This window comes from Ranitomeya imitator, chromosome 1 (assembly GCF_032444005.1).
Source record: "Ranitomeya imitator isolate aRanImi1 chromosome 1, aRanImi1.pri, whole genome shotgun sequence".
NCBI classification, from domain to species: Eukaryota; Metazoa; Chordata; class Amphibia; order Anura; family Dendrobatidae; genus Ranitomeya; species Ranitomeya imitator.
The window spans coordinates 333,106,418-333,129,495 of NC_091282.1; the positions used below are offsets into that span (position 1 = coordinate 333,106,418).

At 44.1% G+C, this 23,078-nt stretch overlaps 1 protein-coding gene across 2 annotated transcripts in view; it reads left to right on the plus strand.

Annotated features, from left to right (window-relative positions):
- LOC138671222 (sodium-dependent serotonin transporter-like) overlaps positions 1-23,078 on the plus strand; it is a 316,922-nt gene that overhangs the window by 270,116 nt on the left and 23,728 nt on the right. For both annotated transcript variants that reach the window (XM_069759212.1, XM_069759204.1), the window contains one exon: positions 3,869-3,968. In XM_069759212.1, the coding sequence (XP_069615313.1) occupies positions 3,869-3,968 (100 nt within the window). The remainder of the gene's footprint in view (positions 1-3,868; positions 3,969-23,078) is intronic.

Below are 23,078 nucleotides of genomic sequence, written 5' to 3' on the forward strand. Positions count from 1 at the left end.
ATCTCTAAATCATTAAGATTTTGAGGCTTTCACTAGGCAACTCGGATTTTCAACTCCCTTCATACATTTTCTATGGGATTAAGGTCTGGAGACTGGCTAGGCTACTCCATGACCTTAATGTGCTTATTTTTGAACCACTCCTTTGTTGCCTTTGCGGTATGCTTTGGGTCATTGTCTTTCTGGAAGACCCAGCCACGACCCATTTTTAATGTCCTTTCTCTTCCTCCAAACATGGCGAGTTGAGTTAATGCCAAAGAGCTAAATTTTTGTCTCATCTGACCACAGCATCTTCTCAAAATCACTCACAGAATCATCCAGGTGTTCATTGGTAGATTTCAGACAGGCTTGCACATGTGCTTTCTTGAGCAGGGGGACCTTGCAGGAACTGCAGGATTTTAAACCTTTACGGTGTAATGTGTTACCAATGGTTTTCTTGGTGACTGTAATCCCACCTGCCTTGAGATCAATAACAAGTTACCCCTCGTGTAGTTTTAGGCTGATCTCTCACCTTCCTCATGATCAAGGATACCCCACAAGGTGAGATTTTGCATGGTGCCCCAGATCGATGTTGATTGACAGTCATTTTGTATTTCTTCCATTTTCTTACTATTGCACCAACAGTTGTCTCCTTCTCACCCAGCGTCTTACTTATGGTTTTGCCCATTCCAGCTTTGTGCAGGTCTATGATCTTGTCCCTGACATCCATAGAAAGCTCTTTGGTCTTGCCCATGTTTTATAGGTTAGAGTCTGGTATTTTTGGTTTTGCATTTTCATTTTTTGCTTCCCTTCTTCCCAGAGCTATAACTTTTTTAGTTTTTTGGTCAAAATGGCAATGTGAGGGCTTGTTTTTTGCAGGGCGAGTTGTACTTTTGAACAAGACCATTGGTTTTACACATCGTGTACTGGAAAAAAATTCAAAGTGTGGTGAAATTGCAAAAGAAGTGCAATCCCACAGTTGTTTTTTTGTTTTGCTTTTTTACTATGTTCACTAAATGCTAAAACTGATCTGCTATTATGATTCTCCAGGTAAGTTCATAGACACCAAACATGTCTAGGTTCTTTTTTTTCTAAGTGGTGAAAAAAATTACAAGCTCCAAGTCTCCATTTTTCGTGATCTGGGGATGAGTGAGGGCATATTTTTGTGCGCCGAGCTGACGTTTTTAATGATACCATTTTGGTGCAGATGCAATGTTTTGATCGCCCACTATTGCATTTTAATGCAATGTTGCGGCAACCAAAAAAACGTAATTCTGGTGTTTTAGCTTTTTTTCTCGCTACACCGTTTAGTGATCAGGTTAATCCTTTTTTTTATTTGATAGTTAGGGCGATTTTGAACTCAGCGACACCAAATATGTGTTTGTTTGATTTTTTTAATTTTATTTATTTTGAATGGAACGAAAGGGGGGTGATTTGAACTTCTACAGTTAGGGCCAGAAATATTTGGACAGTGACACAAGTTTTGTTATTTTAGCTGTTTACAAAAACATGTTCAGAAATACAATTATATATATAATATGGGCTGAAAGTGCACACTCCCAGCTGCAATATGATAGTTTCCACATCCAAATCGGAGAAAGGGTTTAGGAATCATAGCTCTGTAATGCATAGCGTCCTCTTTTTCAAGGGACCAAAAGTAATTGGACAATGGACTCTAAGGGCTGCAATTAACTCTGAAGGCGTCTCCCTCGTTAACCTGTAATCAATGAAGTAGTTAAAAGGTCAGGGGTGGATTCCAGGTGTGTGGTTTTGCATTTGGAAGCTGTTGCTGTGAGCAGACAACATGCGGTCAAAGGAACTCTCAATTGAGGTGAAGCAGAACATCCTGAGGCTGAAAAAAAAGAAAAAATCCATCAGAGAGATAGCAGACATGCTTGGAGTAGCAAAATCAACAGTTGGGTACATTCAGAGAAAAAAGGAATTGACTGGTGAGCTTGGGAACTCAAAAAGGCCTGGGCGTCCACGGATGACAACAGTGGTGGATGATCGCCGCATACTTAATTTGGTGAAGAAGAACCCGTTCACAACATCAACTGAAGTCCAGAACACTCTCAGTGAAGTAGGTGTATCTGTCTCTAAGTCAACAGTAAAGAGAAGACTCCATGACAGTAAATACAAAGGGTTCACATCTAGATGCAAACCATTCATCAATACCAAAAATAGACAGACCAGAGTTAAATTTGCAGAAAAACACCTCAAGAAGCCAGCTCAGTTCTGGAAAAGTATTCTATGGACAGATGAGACAAAGATCAACCTGTACCAGAATGATGGGAAGAAAAAAGTTTGGAGAAGAAAGGGAACGGCACATGATCCAAGGCACACCACATCCTCTGTAAAACATGGTGGAGGCAACGTGATGGCATGGGCATGCATGGCTTTCAATGGCACTGGGTCACTTGTGTTTATTGATGACATAAGAGCAGACAAGAGTAGCCGGATGAATTCTGAAGTGTACCGGGATATACTTTCAGCCCAGATTCAGCCAAATGCTGCAAAGTTGATTGGACGGCGCTTCATAGTACAGATGGACAATGACCCCAAGCATACATCCAAAGCTACCCAGGAGTTCATGAGTGCCAAAAAGTGGAACATTCTGCAATGGCCAAGTCAATCTCCAGATCTAAACCCAATTGAGCATGCATTTCACTTGCTCAAATCCAGACTTAAGACGGAAAGACCCACAAACAAGCAAGACCTGAAGGCTGCGGCTGTAAAGGCCTGGCAAAGCATTAAGAAGGAGGAAACCCAGCGTTTGGTGATGTCCATGGGTTCCAGACTTAAGGCAGTGATTGCCTCCAAAGGATTTGCAACAAAATATTGAAAATAAAAATATTTTGTTTGGGTTATGTTTATTTGTCCAATTACTTTTGACCTCCTAAAATGTGGAGTGTTTGTAAAGAAATGTGTACAATTCCTACATTTTCTATCAGATATTTTTGTTCAACCCTTCTAATTAAACGTTACAATATGCACTTGAATTCTGTTGTAGAGGTTTCATTTCAAATCCAATGTGGTGGCATGCAGAGCCCAACTCGCAAAAATTGTGTCACTGTCCAAATATTTCTGGCCCTAACTGTATATTTTATTTTATTTTACTTTTTGCATGCTTTAATAGTCTCCTTTGGAGACTAGAAGCTAACATAACCCGATAACCTCTGCTACATACAGGCGATGAACAGATCACCTGTATGTAGCAGAATTACTCACTTGCTATGAGCGCCGACCACTGAGTCGGTCTGCAGGAGACCTCTGGTTGTCATGCCAACCCATTGGTGATCTGCGATTATGTGACGGGGGTTACTGATGGCGGATTTCCAGCATGTGAAATGCCGCTGTTAGAGTTTGACAGCGGCATTTAACGGGTTAACAGCCGTGGGAGGATCGCAATTCAGCTGACATGTGCTGGAAAAGATGTGGGATCAGCGCTGGAGCCCACATCAAAGGAAGGATGTACTATTTCGCCCGATGTCGGAAAGGGGTTACTGCAGGTAATAAGTTGATTAGGAGCGTCTAACTGGTCTGTAGGAGCCAGAACTCTTAATGGTTGGTAGGGGATCAAATACTTATTTCTCACTGCAAAATGCAAATAAAGTTATATAATTTATACAATGTAATTTTCTGGATATTATTTTGATATTCTATCTCTCAATGTTAAAATTAACCTACCCTTAAAATTATAGACTGTTTATGTGTCTGTCAGAGGGGAAACTTACAAAATCAACAAGGGATCAAATAATTATTTCCTTCACTGTATTTTAATTCTGTATACAATTTTCCCTTCCAATTTTCATATTTTTGTGCAGTATTCTATTGCCTCATGTCAATATTACTGATCATATAGTCCACTGCAATTATCATGTAATTTTATTAGGGAGGAGCATATGTCGTGAAGCTTCTGGAGGAATTTGGGGCTGGCTGTTCTATAATCGCAGTTGTATTCTTAGAAGCAATTGCTGTGTCTTGGTTCTATGGTAAGAAAAACATCATCTAGTGATTTAACTTTAAATATGTCACATTTTAAAATGCTGTTGTACAATATTGTTTTTAATTTTTTTGGGAGGCACTGGTGTCGCTCACTGCTTTTATCACTGACGTCTGATGACAATTTGTTTGAGGGCAGTGATAGAAGCTGTGGGGCGGCACTGGTGTCATTCACTGCAGCGCCTTCTTTCACAGTTAGAAGCATCGGCGGCAGAGATGGAAGCAGAGTGCAGACGTTGCACTCACATCTCCCACGGATTCTATCGCCATGACCATGGATTCAGGAAATCTTTAGAAGGCGGCGATGCAAGAAACTTTAGTAAGCAAGTGCAGTGCCTCCCCCTGATTATGTCCTATTAAGGGGTGAAGGGCAATAGATGCTGCAGTGAGTGCTGCCCCAGCCTCCTGTGATGTCCTGTTTGAGACTATCAAGCGAAATGTCACAGGATGTGAAGAACAGTACAAAAATATCTATTTAGCCCTCTAGAAATCACAACATCGTAGTAGCTTGCACACAGCCACCTGAGCCAGCCTTAAAAGACCTTAGATGATGACATTAGAGTTGCATTTCAGTTTACCTTAGTAACCAGGTGCGGATCCAGTACAGTCAGATAGCCTGGTCAAATCTAAGAGTGCCGCAAGGGTACAAAATTGTCAGGCAGGGGAAACATCAATAAACAAGCCGAAGTCAAAACAGGAAAACACAACACTAAACAGGAGAAGAAAATACTGACCTTAACCAGGGAAGTATAAAGTTATATCTTGCAGCTTCCAGCAGTAAGCTGGAAGCTTTAGTAAGGTGTGGTGCTTTCCAATTAGCTGAAGCACGGAGCTGATAACATTAGCAGGACAGCACACACACTCATACTGTCAGACTAGACAGCACTGACAGTGCCAGTCCCTACCAACCTAAGCTTAGTGGCTGGACAGAGCCTGCGCCGTCCATAGCTTCTGAATCCAAACTCTGTTCTATCTTCTATCACCAGTGGCACCCACAGAGTAAATATGGTGGCACCTGGTGAAAAAAGCAGACATTGCAGAAGCAGGTTATAGTGGAGATATGGACCAAGTTTATTTGGAAGCAGAAGATGAAATTTTTTTGCGAGCGGCTTCGGGCTGCCATTTGTAGGCTGTGCGGGGGGGGGGGGGCAAAATCCATGGCCCCTCACCATCATGAGAATACCAGCCACCAGCTGTCTGCTTTATCAAAGCTGGTTGTCAAAAATTGGAGTGACCCCATGCCATTTTTAAAATTTATTTATTTAAATAATTAAACAATACAGCATGGGGACCCCTCTATTCTTGCTAACCAACCTTGCTATGCTGACAGCTGAGGGTCACAGCCCCCAGCTGTGAGTTTTACCTGGCTGGTTATCAAAAATACAGGGGAACCCATGCAATTTTTAAGAAAAATTATTTATTTACAGTGTAGGCATCGGCCGGTTATTAGCGGGCTACGATCGATGGGAGCAGTAGTCCCATCAGCTGACACCATTGACAGGAGGTAAACTTTATGCCTCTGATCACAGCTGCGCGCTCACGATGATGATCAAAAGCGGTGTTTGCAGCGTTGTCATGCACATGATGGCGTGGCAAACAATGGATGTTCAGTCCCCCATTCAAGTGAATGGTGTCCGGGTTTGGGTCTGGGTACTGTTCTGGTACCCGAACCCAAACTTTTTGTAACTGCTAAGTCGAACCTGCCGGACCTCAGCATTCAGGTGTCCGTTAATTTCTAGCCATAACCTTTCCAAAGCACCTGATTTTGCACACACCCTTTCACCCTACGAGAGTCTAAGATTCTCTTCAGCTAATATTCTAAATTGCCTTTAACTACCACAGTAGGAAAAATATTTCTGACTGGGTGAATTGGGAGAACGATACAACTTAAGGAGGTATTTGTGAAACACAGTGGGTATCTTAAAAGATGGAGGAAGTTTGAGGCAGAAAGCTGCAGGGTTAATGACCTCGATTATTTTATAAGGACCAAAAAATCTGGCACCCAGTTTGACAGAATGTACCTTAAGCTTAATAGTACCATACCTTGTCCCCAACTCAAAAACTTGGGCCTCCAGAACGTTTCTTATTAGCAGCTGATGTCTAACTAACCGGTGCCTTTTTCAAGTTCTCTCTGACTTCAGACCAGGTAAACTTTAATTTATCTACAGCTCCGGAGTATCCATCATGGTGAGTTGAAAAGGAACCAAAACGAGAATAAAATTAAAGATTACAAAAAAATGGAAAAGTTTTATTGGATTCTTGATATTATTAACAAATTCCGTTAGCTAAAGATGTTTCCACCAAGTCAGGTTGATGATCAGACACATAACACGGAAGATATTGCTCAAGCATTTGATTAGTATGCTTGGTCTGACCATTGGTCTGAGTGGTAGGCAGAAGAAAAAGCCATCTCAATATTAATCTTTTTAATGGGAATGAACTGAGCCCCCTGGTTGGAAACTATGTTTTCTGTGACACCCTGTAAAAGCGCAATGTGTAAATGCTTAAGGCTTGAGCGTTAGGCAACCCAAACAGCGTTCAAAATTACATGAACCTGTCAATCACCACCCAAGTCTTCCCTTCTGAGGGTGGGAGGTCAGTTATGAAGTTCATAGAGAGGTGGGTCCAATATCTCCTAGGGGTGCATAGGTGCTGGAGAAAAACAGCGGGACGGTTTATTGGTTTGGTCTTGGTTTGGGCACAAATTTCACAACCAAGAACGTTTTCCCTGCAGTCTTTATCTATGGTTGGCCTCCAAAAATTTCTGGTTACCGGTAGGATCGTATTGTTAATATCAGGGTGATCTGCAAACATAGAATCATGAGACTCCTGAAGAATATATAGGTCAAACTTCAGAGGAAATAATAATTTTGGCTAGAGGTAGTGTCAGGGGCTTGCTCTTGGGATCTATGGATCTCTTCTGCAAGATCTAAAAAACAGACGACACAACTATACCTTCAGCTAGAATAGTAATTGGTTCAGAGTACTTAAACTGAGTAGGACAGAAACTTCGGGAGAGTGCATCACTTTTTATATTCTTAGTGCCAGGTTTGAACTTAACAAAAAAATCTAATTTAGAAAAGAGCAAAGCCTATGTAGATTGCCTAAGGTTGAATCTTTTTCATTCGTGGTCAAAATTGCTGGTACCCCTCGTTTAATGACAAAAAGCCCCACAATGGTCAAAGAAATAACTTGAATCTGATAAAAGTAATAATAATTAAAAAATCTATGAAAATGAACAAACGAAAGTCAGACACTGCTTTTAAACCATGCTGCCACAGAATTTTTAAAAAATAAAACTCATCAAATAGGCCTGGACAGAAATAATGGTACCCTTAACTTAATATTTTATTACACAACCTTTAGGCAATCACTGCAATCAAACGATTCCTGTAACTGTCAATGAGACTTCTGCACCTCTCCACACGCATTTTGGCCGACTCACCAAGAGCAAACTGCTCCAGTTGTCTTGTGTTTGAAAGTTGCCTTTTCCAGACAGCATGTTTCAGCTCTTTCCAAAGATGCTCAATAGGATTTAGGTCAGGCCTCATAGAAGGCCACTTCAGAATAGTCCAATGTTTTCCTCTTAGCCATTCTTGGGTGTTTTTAGATGTGTGTTTTGGGTCATTAGTCGTTATCCTGTTGCAAGACCCATAGACTGCGACTGAGATCAAGATTTCTGACACTGGGCAGCACATTTCTCTCTAGAATCCTTTGATAGTCTTGAAATTTCATTGTACCCTGCACAGATTTTAGACACTCTGTGCCAGATGCAGCGAAGCAGCCCCAGAACATAACAGAACCTCCTCCATGTTTCACAGTAGGGACAATGTTCTTTTCTTGATATGCTTCATTTTTCCATCTGTGAACATAGAGCTGATGTGTCTTGCCAAAAAGTTCCATTTTTGTCTCATCTGTCTATAGGGCATTCTCTCAGAAGCTTCAGAAGCTTTGTGGATTGTCAACATGTAGTTTGGCAAATTCCAGTCTTTTTTTTAATGATTTTTTTCAACAATGGTGTCCTCCTTTGTCGTCTCCCATGAAGTCCACTTTGGCTCATATAGCGACAGATGGTGTGATCTGACACTGATGTTCCATGAGCTTGAAGTTCACCTTTAATCTGTTTAGAAGTTTTTCTGAGCTCTTTTGTTACCATTCGTACTATCCATCTCCTTGATTTGTCATCAATTTTCCTCCTGCAGCCACGTCCAGAGAGGTTGGCTACAAACCAATGGATCTTAAATTTCTGAATTATATGTGCAACTGTAGTCACAGGAACATCAAACTACTTGGAAATCATCTTATAACTTTTAACTTTAACATGTTTGTCTATAATTTTCTTTCTAATCTCCTGAGACAACTTTTTCCTTCACTTCCTCTGGTCCATGTTGAGTGTGATACACATCATGTCACCAAACAGCACAGTGAGTATCTGTAGCCCTACATACAGGCCCACTCACTGATTCTAAGATTTCAGACACCTGTGATGCTAGTTAGTGGACACACCTTGGTTTAAGGCTGGTTTCACACTTGCGTTTTTGAACGCATGCGTTTTTAAAAAAAAACGCATGGTGCAAAAACGCATGTAAACGCGTGTAAACGCAGAGTTTTTTTGACGCATGCGTTTAACGCATGCGTCAAAAAAACGCTGCATTTACACGCGTTTACATGCGTTTTTGCATGCGTTTGCGTTTTTTAAAGCATTTCCCAAAAAAAAAAAAATAGAAAAAAAAGGTAACCAGACACAACCAATGGGAATAGAGAGGGCGTATATGATTGACTCTCAATATATTGACCCTAGGGGTACAGAAATTTTCACAGCTTGCTACTGTTTCCGGTGTCATGATGGATCTTTCCATGGAGAGCTTTTATTCCAACCTGGATTTCAGCTTCAAGATTTTCCTGGCCTGTGTTTTTGCTTGGGAGCAAGACCGAAACCGCCAAAGATGGAGAAGGAGACAGCATAGGCGTTTTTGGAGGCACCCCATCATTGAAGTGCGTGAGAGCCGTGGAGCATATCACACGCTCTATGCGGAGCTGAATGCCAACCCGGAGAAATTCCAGGATTACACGAGAATGTCACAAGAATCTTTCCGGGATTTACTGTCTCGTGTCCAAGGATCCATACGGCGACAGGACACACGGCTCCGTAGAGTGATTCCACCCGAGGAACGTCTGCTAGTGACATTACGGTACGTTCCAAAACTAAACCAATGACCGTCAAATTTTTGGTTATGACATGTATTTTATGTTGTTTTTTTCTTTTTCTTATTTGTAACCACACCATAAAAAGATTAGATTTTAAATTTTTTTTTTGTTTCTTTTTCTTCTAGATTTCTTGCCACAGGAGAGAGTTTATCTTCCCTCCACTTCCAATACAGCCTTGGAATATCAACCCTGTCCGGAATTGTTGTGGACACCTGTCGTGCGTTATGGAATGTACTCCGTGAGGAGTTTATACCAGTACCCACCGGGGACATGTGGCGGGAAATTTCTGATAAATTTTTGAACGTGTGTGATTTCCCCAACTGTTTAGGGGCGGTGGATGGAAAGCACATCCGCATTATCAAACCTGCCAGAACCGGATCTGAGTTTTTTAACTACAAAAAATATTTTTCGGTAGTTCTCATGGCAATAGCGGATGCGGAGTGTCGCTTCATCGCCGTGGACATTGGAGCTTTTGGCCGTGGCAATGATTCCCAGACTTTTAAGAGCTCGGATATGGGCCGTCGTGTGTATGGCAACAATTTTAATTTTCCCACTCCACAGCCTCTCCCCAACAATCAAGGCCCACCGCTGCCATTTGTTATGGTTGGGGATGAGGCCTTCCAGATGTGTGAAAATCTCCTGAAGCCATAATCTAGTAGGGACTTGGACCACACTAGAAGGATCTTCAACTACAGACTGACCAGTGCCAGAAGAACAGTAGAGTGCACCTTTGGCATTCTGGTTGCTAAATGGCGCATTCTTGCAACAGTCATCAATCTAAAAGTGGAAACAGTGGACGAGGTGGTCAAAGCCTGTGTGGTTCTACACAATTACCTCATTGCTAAGGAGCGACCCCACATTGAACTTGATGAACCAGTTTCACACCCACTGCCTGATTTTCAGCATCACCCGATGCGGTCAACTGCAGCCGTTGGTCTTATGCGGGACCAATTTGCGGCCTATTTTGTTTCCGATATTGGACGGGTGTCATGGCAGGACAATGTTGTGTAAATGTCCTGTTGTATGTTTATCTTTACCAATTATTAAATACTGATACAAATTTTTCAAATTAATAAACTTGAGTGTTGGTTGTGTTGACCATGTCTCCTATCTTTTTCCTCTCTAAACAAAGGTTGACCAAAGATGGGCAGTAGATATGTATATCATATTTTGTAATCCAAAACCAGGAGTGGGTTATAGATGATGAGGTAATAGTTATTATTTTATTTATCATAATTGACCTCTTATGTTGTTGCACTCCCTATTTTGGTTTACAAATAATGATCTAAAACACTGGCCGCATACTTCTAATAATGGCAACCATGTTGATTTATTGGTAACCATGTTGATTTATTGGTTATCTTGTTGACGTCATTGCGTCAAGACTGTCACGCTCTCTATACCCATCAAGTCAAGTGTAAGAAATAATGAATTCATGATAAACATATACATGCTCATGAATTCACAATTTCTTACACCTGGCCAGGTGAGCATAGATATGTAGCGTGTGACAACCATTGTCACATAAGTTTGACAACCATTGTCACATACAGTAATTTGCTATATAAATAAGAGAATATGGTGAATATACAAGGCAGTAATCAACTCAATAGGTCAGGTGTCTTTTTGGACATCTGACCGGTTCAGTTGAGTACTGAACTTGATTTCCACCATTTTCTCTTTGTACAGTGACACTACACTAGGTACAAAAAAAAGAGTATGGAAATAACTAATATTTTTTTGGCCAACTCATATCTGTATACTGAAGAAACACATATAGATGTAGTCTTGTATTTGATACTACTGGAGATATGTTTTGGCCAAAAGAATAAGTGTGTGGTTGGTGTGTATTGACAGCGGTGAAAGACACAATAAACCAAACATAATTGTTGCAAATTAAATTTTTTTATATTGAGTCAACAAAGAAATTGAAAAATTTATTTTTTGTACCGCGACGCGTTGTACCGCGACGCCTTGAGGTACAGTGACGTAACCGGGGGGTATTAAGAACAGAAGCCTGGCTCACCGTGGAGAAGGCAGAGGTGGCAGGAGAAGGGGCAATAAATCTGGAAGGGTCTGGAAGTTCGGGGATGGGGCTTAACACATGAGGGGCTTGAGACACACTGGAAGGGTGAGACAACAGACAATACAGACACATCGGTAGGTGATGGGGGAGGAATACTCAGAGTTTTTTGTTTTTTATGTGTTTTTGGCGTTTTCCTTTGGGTTTTCCTGGTAGGGGGATGTCTTCTTGGGCTAATAGGATGTTGAGTGTTGGCGGGAGACACGTCAGGATCCGGCTCCACAATTTCACAGTCCGTATCCATTGTGGAGCGCTAGGCAACGCCAGAGTCCAACTGCATCGTAGTGGGGGGGAAAGATAAAGCCCTGCCAGGGTCCTGGTGCATCATAACATAGTAACATAGTAACATAGTTAGTAAGGCCGAAAAAAGACATTTGTCCATCCAGTTCAGCCTATATTCCATCATAATAAGTACCCAGATCTACGTCCTTCTACAGAACCTAATAATTGTATGATACAATATTGTTCTGCTCCAGGAAGACATCCAGGCCTCTCTTGAACCCCTCGACTGAGTTCGCCATCACCACCTCCTCAGGCAAGCAATTCCAGATTCTCACTGCCCTAACAGTAAAGAATCCTCTTCTATGTTGGTGGAAAAACCTTCTCTCCTCCAGACGCAAAGAATGCCCCCTTGTGCCCATCACCTTCCTTGGTATAAACAGATCCTCAGCGAGATATTTGTATTGTCCCCTTATATACTTATACATGGTTATTAGATCGCCCCTCAGTCGTCTTTTTTCTAGACTAAATAATCCTAATTTCGCTAATCTATCTGGGTATTGTAGTTCTCCCATCCCCTTTATTAATTTTGTTGCCCTCCTTTGTACTCTCTCTAGTTCCATTATATCCTTCCTGAGCACCGGTGCCCAAAACTGGACACAGTACTCCATGTGCGGTCTAACTAGGGATTTGTACAGAGGCAGTATAATGCTCTCATCATGTGTATCCAGACCTCTTTTAATGCACCCCATGATCCTGTTTGCCTTGGCAGCTGCTGCCTGGCACTGGCTGCTCCAGGTAAGTTTATCATTAACTAGGATCCCCAAGTCCTTCTCCCTGTCAGATTTACCCAGTGGTTTCCCATTCAGTGTGTAATGGTGATATTGATTCCTTCTTCCCATGTGTATAACCTTACATTTATCATTGTTAAACCTCATCTGCCACCTTTCAGCCCAAGTTTCCAACTTATCCAGATCCATCTGTAGCAGAATACTATCTTCTCTTGTATTAACTGCTTTACATAGTTTTGTATCATCTGCAAATATCGATATTTTACTGTGTAAACCTTCTACCAGATCATTAATGAATATGTTGAAGAGAACAGGTCCCAATACTGACCCCTGCGGTACCCCACTGGTCACAGCGACCCAGTTAGAGACTATACCATTTATAACCACCCTCTGCTTTCTATCACTAAGCCAGTTACTAACCCATTTACACACATTTTCCCCCAGACCAAGCATTCTCATTTTGTGTACCAACCTCTTGTGCGGCACGGTATCAAACGCTTTGGAAAAATCGAGATATACCACGTCCAATGACTCACCGTGGTCCAGTCTATAGCTTACCTCTTCATAAAAACTGATTAGATTGGTTTGACAGGAGCGATTTCTCATAAACCCATGCTGATATGGAGTTAAACAGTTATTCTCATTGAGATAATCCAGAATAACATCCCTCAGAAACCCTTCAAATATTTTACCAACAATAGAGGTTAGACTTACTGGGGGGAACATAAAACCCTCCCAGGGTCCTGGTGCATCATTGGGGGGGAACATAAACCCATACCAGGGTCCTGGTGCATCGTTGGGGGGGACCTAAACCCCTCCTGTGGTCCTGCTGCATTGCTGGAGGGGGGGAACATAATGCCCTCCCAGGGTCCCGCTGCATTGCTGGTGGGGGGGGAACATAAAGCCCTGGCAGGGTCCTGCTGCATCGGGGTGGGTCCTGCCCGGAAAGCCATGGCTTGGTCCTGCTGCATCGTGGGGGGGGGGGGGCGGTGCGATACACCATGCCTCGGTCCTGCTGCATGGGGGGGCCGTCCTATACGCCAGGCCTGGGTCCTGCTGCATCGGGGGGTGTCCTGCCCGGAAAGCAATGCCTCAGTCCTGCTGCATCGGGGGGGGCTGGTCCGATATGCCATGCCTGGGTCCTGCTGCATCGGGATGGGGCCGGGCCGATAAGCCACGCCAGGGTCCTGCGTCATCGTGGTGTCAGCGGAGGAGGTCCAAGCCGGAGCAGCGGTTGTCACGGTGGTGGCGGTGGGATGTCCAACAGCACTCGTCATCGTGTTGGCGCTGTAGTGGAGTACACCTGTGGATGGAATAGAGGTGGCCGTGCAGTGGTATGCAGCAGAGGTAGGAATGGTGGTTAATCGTGACAGTGACGGCACAGTTGGATATGCCGCCACTGTCTGCTGTAAATTACGACTCTGACTCTGCTGCATAGCCTGCACAAAAGCAACATTGCAGGCCTGCATCACACTCAGCTGGAGATCAGGGCTAAGGTGTTCCGACATGCCCTGCTGTATTTGGTTAAAAAAATGATGAGCTGGCCTCTGGAGGTCGGCTTTAACTTGATCAAGGCTTTTGGCGACATCCTGGATCCGGCAATCTAAGAGGTTATGTGACACATCCATTCTGTCACCTAAAGCCTTGATTGCTTCGTGTAAAACCGAGCTGCCGGGATGAGCCCGCAAAAATGGGTGCAGTGAAAGAGGACTGCAAAAGGGGAATACCTGATGGGCCAGCTCCCTGGTCTCTACTGAGTGTGGAAGGCCCACCTGCTGCTGCGCTGCTGGATGGCTGGGAAGGGTCCGTGGCTGCCGGCTGAAGGACCGCTCCAGAACCTGTTGCGACAGTCGGGCAGTGTGTGCTGTGAAAAAAAAAAAAAAAGAAAATTAATACCAAAATATAACAAGACGGTACATCCTGTGGAATTTAAAATTACATATTATGTCAATGCAATACAACCAGAAGCATGTGAGAAATACTTACGTTCTCATGAGAAGGACCGGTCTTAAAAAGGCCAGCACACGGTGGTATTTGTATAGACAGTGCCTTGCTCCGGAACCACTTGCTGCATGATTCTCTGCGCGAAGGTCCTTGTTGAAGCGGTCCTTCATGGAACGCCAACGTGTTCTTATTTTGTCCACTGTGAAATAACAATAACATATAATGGTCAGAAAATGTACTTTTGACCGTGCTCTCTTGACTGTGTGTGATGACAGAAACTCCGAAAAGTTACTTTCATCACACACAGTCAAGAGAGCCCGGCCAAGGTCTCTGCTGCTTCACACTGCAGTGCAATACTTACCAAATGCATTACGGACCCGTGGCGGGGCATTCTCCCAGCCATCCCACAACGCTTGGGCCACCTCACTCCACAACCGACGGAGCGTACTGTTGACGGCGTGCTGTGGATCCCGGCTGTCCTACAACGGGACTCGCTCCTGGACCAGGGTGATCAGGAGGTCATTATCGATCCGGTCATCGTCCCGTTGTGAAACCTAAAAGTAAAAGATAATCATATAAGTTTACTCAATCACATGTGGAAAAAAAATACCAGAAGATGAGAAATGGCAGGAATATGAAAGTCAACTTTCAGAAAAGGATCATACAAGAAAAATTAAAAGAAAATCAAGGGTACAGAAAGGAAGATTCAAGAATATTACAATGAGGACAGTCTGCCTTGTATACATACCCGCTGCCGTCTTCCCACCGGACCTTGACTCCGCTGCTCCGTCCCTCTCTGTCCCTCAGTTGAAGTGCTCTATAAAAAAAAAAAAATCAAATTGTCTCATGTGTCGATGTGGCAGTCAATACTTACCAAGCTGAAGAACAAAAAACTAACCTCACTGACATGATCCACTTCTGACTGACATGGCTCAAACTCCTCATCAGATGAAGACTCCGCAGAAGACATTCTGATGCATGTTGAAAAAAAAAAAAAGAAATTAGGACATGTAGATCCAAAAAATGTAAAATAAATGCATTGGCTAGGATATACTCACATTGCTCTGGGTCTTGTCCACCAATGCGTCCGGGCAGTGTCTTGTCTTCTTTGGAGTCTGATGAGAAGTGACCAAAAACTTCCCCAAACCTTCCTTTTATAATCCTGCTGCTATGGGGGAGGCTTATCAGTGTCTAGACAACCTTATCTACAGTCTATTCAACCTTTGTTAAAAAAAAAACGCATGCGTCCAAAAACGCATGCAAACACATGCACAAAAAAACGCATGCGTCCCCATTGACTACAATGTATTTTTGGACCCAAAAAAAACGCATGAAAACGCATGCGTTTTTATGTGTCCAAAAAACGCCTCTCAAAAATACTACAAGTTGCATTTTTGAAAATGAACGCATGCAGTAAAAAAAATGCATGCGATTGAAAACGCGACCAAAAGCGTACACAAAAAAACGCATGCGTTTTCAATGTTAAATATAGGAAATAAAACGCATGCGTTTTTTTGTGCAAAAAACGCTGCAGACAAAAACGCAAGTGTGAAACCACCCTAACATGCACCTTTTATAACATTATTTTCAAGGGTACCATCATTTCTGTCCAGGCCTATTTCATGAGTTTTTTTTTTTTTGTTTAATTCTGTGGAAGCGTGGTTGAAAAGCAATGTCTGACTTTCATTTGTTAACTTTCATAGATCTTTTATTTATTATTACTTTTGTCAGATTCAAGTTATTTATGTGACCATTGTGGGTTTTTCTGTCATTAAACGAGGGGTACCAACAATTTTGACGATGTGTATAGATTTTTGTTGTCCAGGATAACAGTTACATTATGTTTGGCACCTTCGAGTAAGTGGCACTATTCCTCGAAGGACAACTTAATTGCCAACATTTCACGATTACCGATGTCATAATTCCTCTCAGCAAAAGAAAATTTTTGTGAAAAGGCACATGGATGAAGTTGAATGAGAGACGAGGTACCTTGCTATAGCACTGCTCCCATTCCAACTTCTGAGGCATCGACTTTCACAATAAAAGGACGCACTAGATCGGGGTTAACCAACATCAGGTCAGATTAAAAACGTTCCTTTAAGTCAGTGAAGGCCCAGATTGCCTGAGGCTTCCAATTAACCACATCCTCATTTTAGTCAAGTCAGTCAGTTAAGCAATCTTGGAAAAATGTTTTAATATACTTACAATAAAAGCTTGCAAACCCTAGAAAATACTACAAGGCTTTTAGGTTTGTGCTATGTAATCTAAGTGCAACATAATATAAGGCAAGAGAACCTGATTAGTGTTTGGACTGCTTAGTGTAGTGGTTATAGAATTTCTGTTTTATCTGTTGCAGATGAGGCAGTAGTCATAATGCTGAGCTATGTATGTGCAGCGCCCCAGAGATCTGGTCGTTGCAGTATGACACTCTGCCGCTAAGGGGAGTGATGGTACGTCTGATGGCACTGAAGGAATTCTATTGACCAGGTATCCCCAGCACACATTACACTTCACACTCCGGCCACTAGGGGGAGAAAAAGGCTTTATTTATTGGGCCACTCCTCACACTGGTAAAACTAGGGGTTGGATAGGAAGTTAGTCAGAAGCTGACTGGGTTGGATTCAGGCAACATCTCGTGGCAGGGGGTGTTGCAGGGAGAAGATTCAGGGGGGTGCCTGTCAGGTGTGGGAACCTGGCAGGTACCTAGCAAACAGAACAGAACGTTGCGGCGGTATCCTAAGAAAGAGACACGAAGCGAAGGATATTGTGGAACAGTGAGAAACGAGATCAGCACAAAGGAGATCCAGTAGGAGTCGTGCCTCGAGAACGGCAACATCCTACTGAGGCGCGTAGCCGGTGGCCGGAACACCGAGGAAGTAACTGACTCTATGCCTTACTTCAAACTCCGCAGGACAGTTAATTATAGGTTGGCTGTCTACCTTAAATTTCCTACGAAGACATAGGGGGCAACGCGTGGAGAGGGGCTTCTCTAGCGTCCCGGAAGAGCTCCGAGCCTTCCCGTCACACGGGTGCGTCCTAGCCATAACATACCTGGGGGACGAGAAACTAGTAACATCTGGAACGAAATAGAAAGAAAGAGAAAGAACTAGAACGAACGAACGAACTAGAACAGAAGTTGTGAGGACTATACCGAATGCTCAGCAGGGTAGCACTACTACTATTGGTAGGCAACGATTTCCACCTGTAAAGGGAACGCTGGATGTGCCATCGGACCGGCCGGTCTCAGACAGCCCTGTTAACTGTGCTCTGGATTGTGGATCCTGAAGTCTTCAGTAAAGAGGTAAAGAGACTGCAACCTTGTGTCCTCGTTGTTGTCTGCACCTCACACCATCGCCATCTACATCACTGGGAAGCCCTGGGGACACACTTCACCTGTGGGAAGGTATACCATCTAGCTGCCATTCCATCACCCCAGTGGGCCCCAAGCAGCGTCGGTCATCCTGACCGAACACCACAGGTGGCGTCACGAAAACTTGACAGACTCCTATCACCTTTTATTGGATGCCCCTTAGCAGGGTCACGGACCGGGTCCAGCCACCGTAACAACCCCAGAACTGAGACAGAAAGGACCGGTACCGAGTAAGCTGTGGCCCTGTGTCTGGGGGCGATCCAACTTGGCGTCACGAACAGGATCGTACTTAAGCCTGAAGAATTGGGTCATGTGTGCCTTGGAACTGTCATTTATTGCAAAGACTGTGTATTGCTGTTTGCCGTGAGATTCCCGCCAAAACCGCCGCCATTACAGCACCACGAGGAGCGCAGGAGAAGAAGAAGGGCGTGAAAGTGGGAGTGGACAAACTGCAGAGCGCGAACGACAATGACCGCCCAATCTAAATATTTCTGCACCCTGAGGACGTGTCCGTCAGCGGCTGAGATCCGCCTCCTGATTCTCAATGGAGGGCAGAGACAAAGGAAACGGAACCGCCCACGAAGGAGAGAGCGAGAAAGAGACCAGGAAGCGACCCACGTGGAGGACGCCATGGCCAGTCGCTCAGACCCAGACTGCGGGGTTGAAGCAGAGGGCTCCCCCAGCTACCCGGACGAGCACAGCAACCAAACCTCCACAACTGGGACCGGCCTCCTGCAGGGTGAGATGGAGGATCTCATGGAACAGCTTCTCCAGTGGCAGCTGGAGACCAAGGCCTCGGGCCAGGAGGCACCGGCAGAGGAGCTCTCGACTCTGGATCCTTTGCCATCACCGGAGCCGGCTGCAATGGAGGAAGTCGCATCGAGCGGTGAGTCTGCCGACCCCATCCCGCAGGCAGAGGACCTGTTAATAGGCTCCATCGCAGCGCCCCCTCTCCCCGGCACCCATAGGCTCCAGCGCCTCCCACCCTGGGACCGGGCCACGGGCATGGAACACTTCCTAAAGGCCCCGATCTCGCCGATCACCATGCCAGGCGAGGTCTACGCGGAGCGCACAGTGTGTCGCTGGGTGAACCCGGGATCTGACTTCATGGGGTTCCCCAGGGTGAAGACACAGGAAGGGGAGATGGTGGAGGCCCTCAGCTGGGAAGCATACCAGGCCCAGCTGGACCGGCAGTGGGAGGAACAGGAGAAGAAATACCAGGCCGGGCGAGAGGCCCACTACCGGCGGGACCTCGCGTCAAGGATCGGGCCCGCAAGGACCGCACCACCCACCAGGCCCCGCGCAGGCAGGGCACCGTTGTGGATTTCAAGCTCTGTGGGGGATGGGGCTTCATCAAGGAGCCGACCTGTATTCCGAGGTTTTCGTTAACTGGAGGGATGTGGAGTCCCATCTCAGAGAAGGCCACCCAGACCGGGATCTCTACCCGGGGGACGAGGTAACCTACATGCGACACTTTGGGGAAAGGGGGTGGTTCGCCCTGAATGTACACAAGCGGCCAGTCCATGTGACACCGACAGACAAAGCATCGGAGAAGCCGTCCCCCGTAGCGAGGGTACCCCTTGTGATCGGACCACGACCATCACTAAGACTACGGTAGTGACCCCCACATGCACTATCGTGAAAACCACCACTTGTACCGTGGACACTACCACTACGGTGGTGGCAGAAAGCTCAGCCTCAGGAGTGGTTGGCACCTTGGTCGCTGCGAGGTTCAGAACAATTGCCACACAGACCCCTGACTGGAGCCCGGGATCTCCTGTGACCACACCGAGTGCCCGTGGGTACCCGGTGGGATGGCCCCGCCCACTGCTGCCGGTGGAGTTGTCACAACCACCCATGCCGAGGAAATAAACCTTGGAAACCTGACAAATGTACATAGTTAACTCTCTGCTTTCCTTCCCCTTTTTCTACTTAAACCCGTCCAGGGTTAACTCTTGGGATCCATTTGTTTACCCGGGATCTCTATTGTTTTATACTTTCTTTTGCACAAGTTCATCATGGTTTCCAAAGACTGCCGGATCATGAACAGTGAATGATTCCAAAACTGTTTTGTACATAGTTCGCACCTTATTAACCCCTTCATGACCCAGCTTATTTTGACCTTAAAGACCTTGCCGTTTTTTGCAATTCTGACCAGTGTCCCTTTACGAGGTAATAACTCAGGAACGCTTCAACGGATCCTAGCGGTTCTGAGATTGTTTTTTCGTGACATATTGGGCTTCATGTTAGTGGTAAATTTAGGTCAATAAATTCTGCGTTTATTTGTGATAAAAATGGAAATTTGGCGAAAATTTTGAAAATTTCGCAATTTTCACATTTTGAATTTTTATTCTGTTAAACCAGAGAGATATGTGACACAAAATAGTTAATAAACAACATTTCCCACATGTTTACTTTACATCAGCACAATTTTGGAAACAAAATTTTTTTTTCTTAGGAAGTTATAAGGGTTAAAATTTGACCAGCGATTTGTCATTTTTACAACGAAATTTACAAAACCATTTTTTTTAGGGACCACCTCACATTTGAAGTCAGTTTGAGGGGTCTATATGGCTGAAAATACCCAAAAGTGACACCATTCTAAAAACTGCACCCCTCAAGGTACTCAAAACCACATTCAAGAAGTTTATTAACCCTTCAGGTGCTTCACAGCAGCAGAAGCAACATGGAAGGAAAAAATGAACATTTAACTTTTTAGTCACAAAAATTATCTTTTAGCAACAATTTTTTTATTTTCCCAATGGTAAAAGGAGAAACTGAACCACGAAAGTTGTTGTCCAATTTGTCCTGAGTACGCTGATACCTCATATGTGGGGGTAAACCACTGTTTGGGCGCACGGCAGGGCTTGGAAGGGAAGGAGCGCCATTTGACTTTTTGAATCAAAAATTGGCTCCACTCTTTAGCGGACACAATGTCCCGTTTGGAGAGCCCCCGTGTGCCTAAAAATTGGAGCTCCCCCACAAGTGACCCCATTTTGGAAACTAGACGCCCCAAGGAACTTATCTAGATGCATAGTGAGCACTTTGAACCCCCAGGTGCTTCACAAATTGATCCGTAAAAATGAAAAAGTACTTTTTTTTCACAAAAAAAATTCTTTTAGCCTCAATTTTTTCATTTTCACATGGGCAACAGGATAAAATGGATCCTAAAATGTGTTGGGCAATTTCTCCTGAGTACACCAATACCTCACATGTGGGGGTAAAACACTGTTTGGGCACATGGTAAGGCTCGGAAGGGAAGGAGCGCCATTTGACTTTTTGAATGAAAAATTATTTCCATCGTTAGCGGACACCATGTCGCGTTTGGATAGCTCCTGTGTGCCTAAACATTGGCGCTCCCCCACAAGTGACCCCATTTTGGAAACTAGACCCCCCAAGGAACTTATTTAGATGCCTAGTGAGCACTTTAAACCCTCAGGTGCTTCACAAATTGATCTGTAAAAATGAAAAAGTACTTTTTTTTCACAAAAAAATTTTTTTCGCCTCAATTTTTTCATTTTCACATGGGCAGTAGGATAAAATGGATCATAAAACTTGTTGGGCAATTTCTCCTGAGTACGCCGATACCTCATATGTGGGGGTAAACCACTGTTTGGGCACTCGGCAGGGCTCGGAAGGGAAGGCGCGCAATTTGACTTTTTGAATGGAAAATTAGCTCCAATTGTTAGCGGACACCATGTCGCGTTTGGAGAGCCCCTGTGTGCCTAAATATTGGAGCTCCCCCACAAGTGACCCCATTTTGGAAACTAGACCCCCCAAGGAACTTATCTAGATGCATATTGAGCACTTTAAACCCCCAGGTGCTTCACAGAAGTTTATAACGCAGAGCCATGAAAATAAAAAATAATTTTTCTTTCCTCAAAAATGATTTTTTAGCCTGGAATTTCCTATTTTGCCAAGGATAATAGGAGAAATTGGACCCCAAATATTGTTGTCCAGTTTGTCCTGAGTACGCTGATACCCCATATGTGGGGGTAAACCACTGTTTGGGCGCACGGCAGGGCTCGGAAGGGATGGCATGCCATTTGGCTTTTTAAATGGAAAATTAGCTCCAATCATTAGCGGACACCATGTCACGTTTGGAGAGCCCCTGTGTGCCTAAACATTGGAGATCCCCCAGAAATGACACCATTTTGGAAACTAGACCCCCAAAGGAACTAATCTAGATGTGTGGTGAGGACTTTGAACCCCCAAGTGCTTCACAGAAGTTTATAACGCAGAGCCATGAAAATAAAAATAAAAAATTATTTTCTCAAAAATGATCTTTTAGCCTGCAATTTTTTATTTTCCCAAGGGAAACAGGAGAAATTTGACCCCAACAGTTGTTGTCCAGTTTCTCCTGAGTACGCTGATACCCCATATGTGGGGGTAAATCACTGTTTGGGCACATGCCGGGGCTTGGAATTGAAGTAGTGACGTTTTGAAATGCAGACTTTGATGGAATGCTCTGCGGGCGTCACGTTGCGTTTGCAGAGCCCCTGATGTGCCTAAACAGTAGAAACCCCCCACAAGTGACCCCATTTTGGAAACTAGACCCCAAAAGGAACTTATCTAGATGTGTGGTGAGCACTTTGAACCCCCAAGTGCTTCATAGAAGTTTATAATGCAGAGCCGTGAAAATAATAAATACGTTTTCTTTCCTCAAAAATAATTATTTAGCCCAGAATTTTTTATTTTCCCAAGGGTTACAGGAGAAATTGGACCCCAAAAGTTGTTGTCCAGTTTCTCCTGAGTACGGTGATACCCCATATGTGGGGGTAAACTACTGTTTGGGCACATGCCGGGGCTTGGAATTGAAGTAGTGACGTTTTGAAATGCAGACTTTGATGGAATGCTCTGCGGGCGTCACGTTGCGTTTGCAGAGCCCCTGATGTGCCTAAACAGTAGAAACCCCCCACAAGTGACCCCATTTTGGAAACTAGACCCCAAAAGGAACTTATCTAGATGTGTGGTGAGCACTTTGAACCCCCAGGGGCTTCATAGAAGTTTATAATGCAGAGCCGTGAAAATAATAAATACATTTTCTTTCCTCAAAAATAATTATTTAGCCCAGAATTTTTTATTTTCCCAAGGGTTACAGGAGAAATTGGACCCCAAAAGTTGTTGTCCAGTTTCTCCTGAGTACGGTGATACCCCATATGTGGGGGTAAACTACTGTTTGGGCACATGCCGGGGCTTGGAATTGAAGTAGTGACGTTTTGAAATGCAGACTTTGATGGAATGCTCTGCGGGCGTCACGTTGCGTTTGCAGAGCCCCTGATGTGCCTAAACAGTAGAAACCCCCCACAAGTGACCCCATTTTGGAAACTAGACCCCAAAAGGAACTTATCTAGATGTGTGGTGAGCACTTTGAACCCCCAAGTGCTTCATAGAAGTTTATAATGCAGAGCCGTGAAAATAATAAATACATTTTCTTTCCTCAAAAATAATTATTTAGCCCAGAATTTTTTATTTTCCCAAGGGT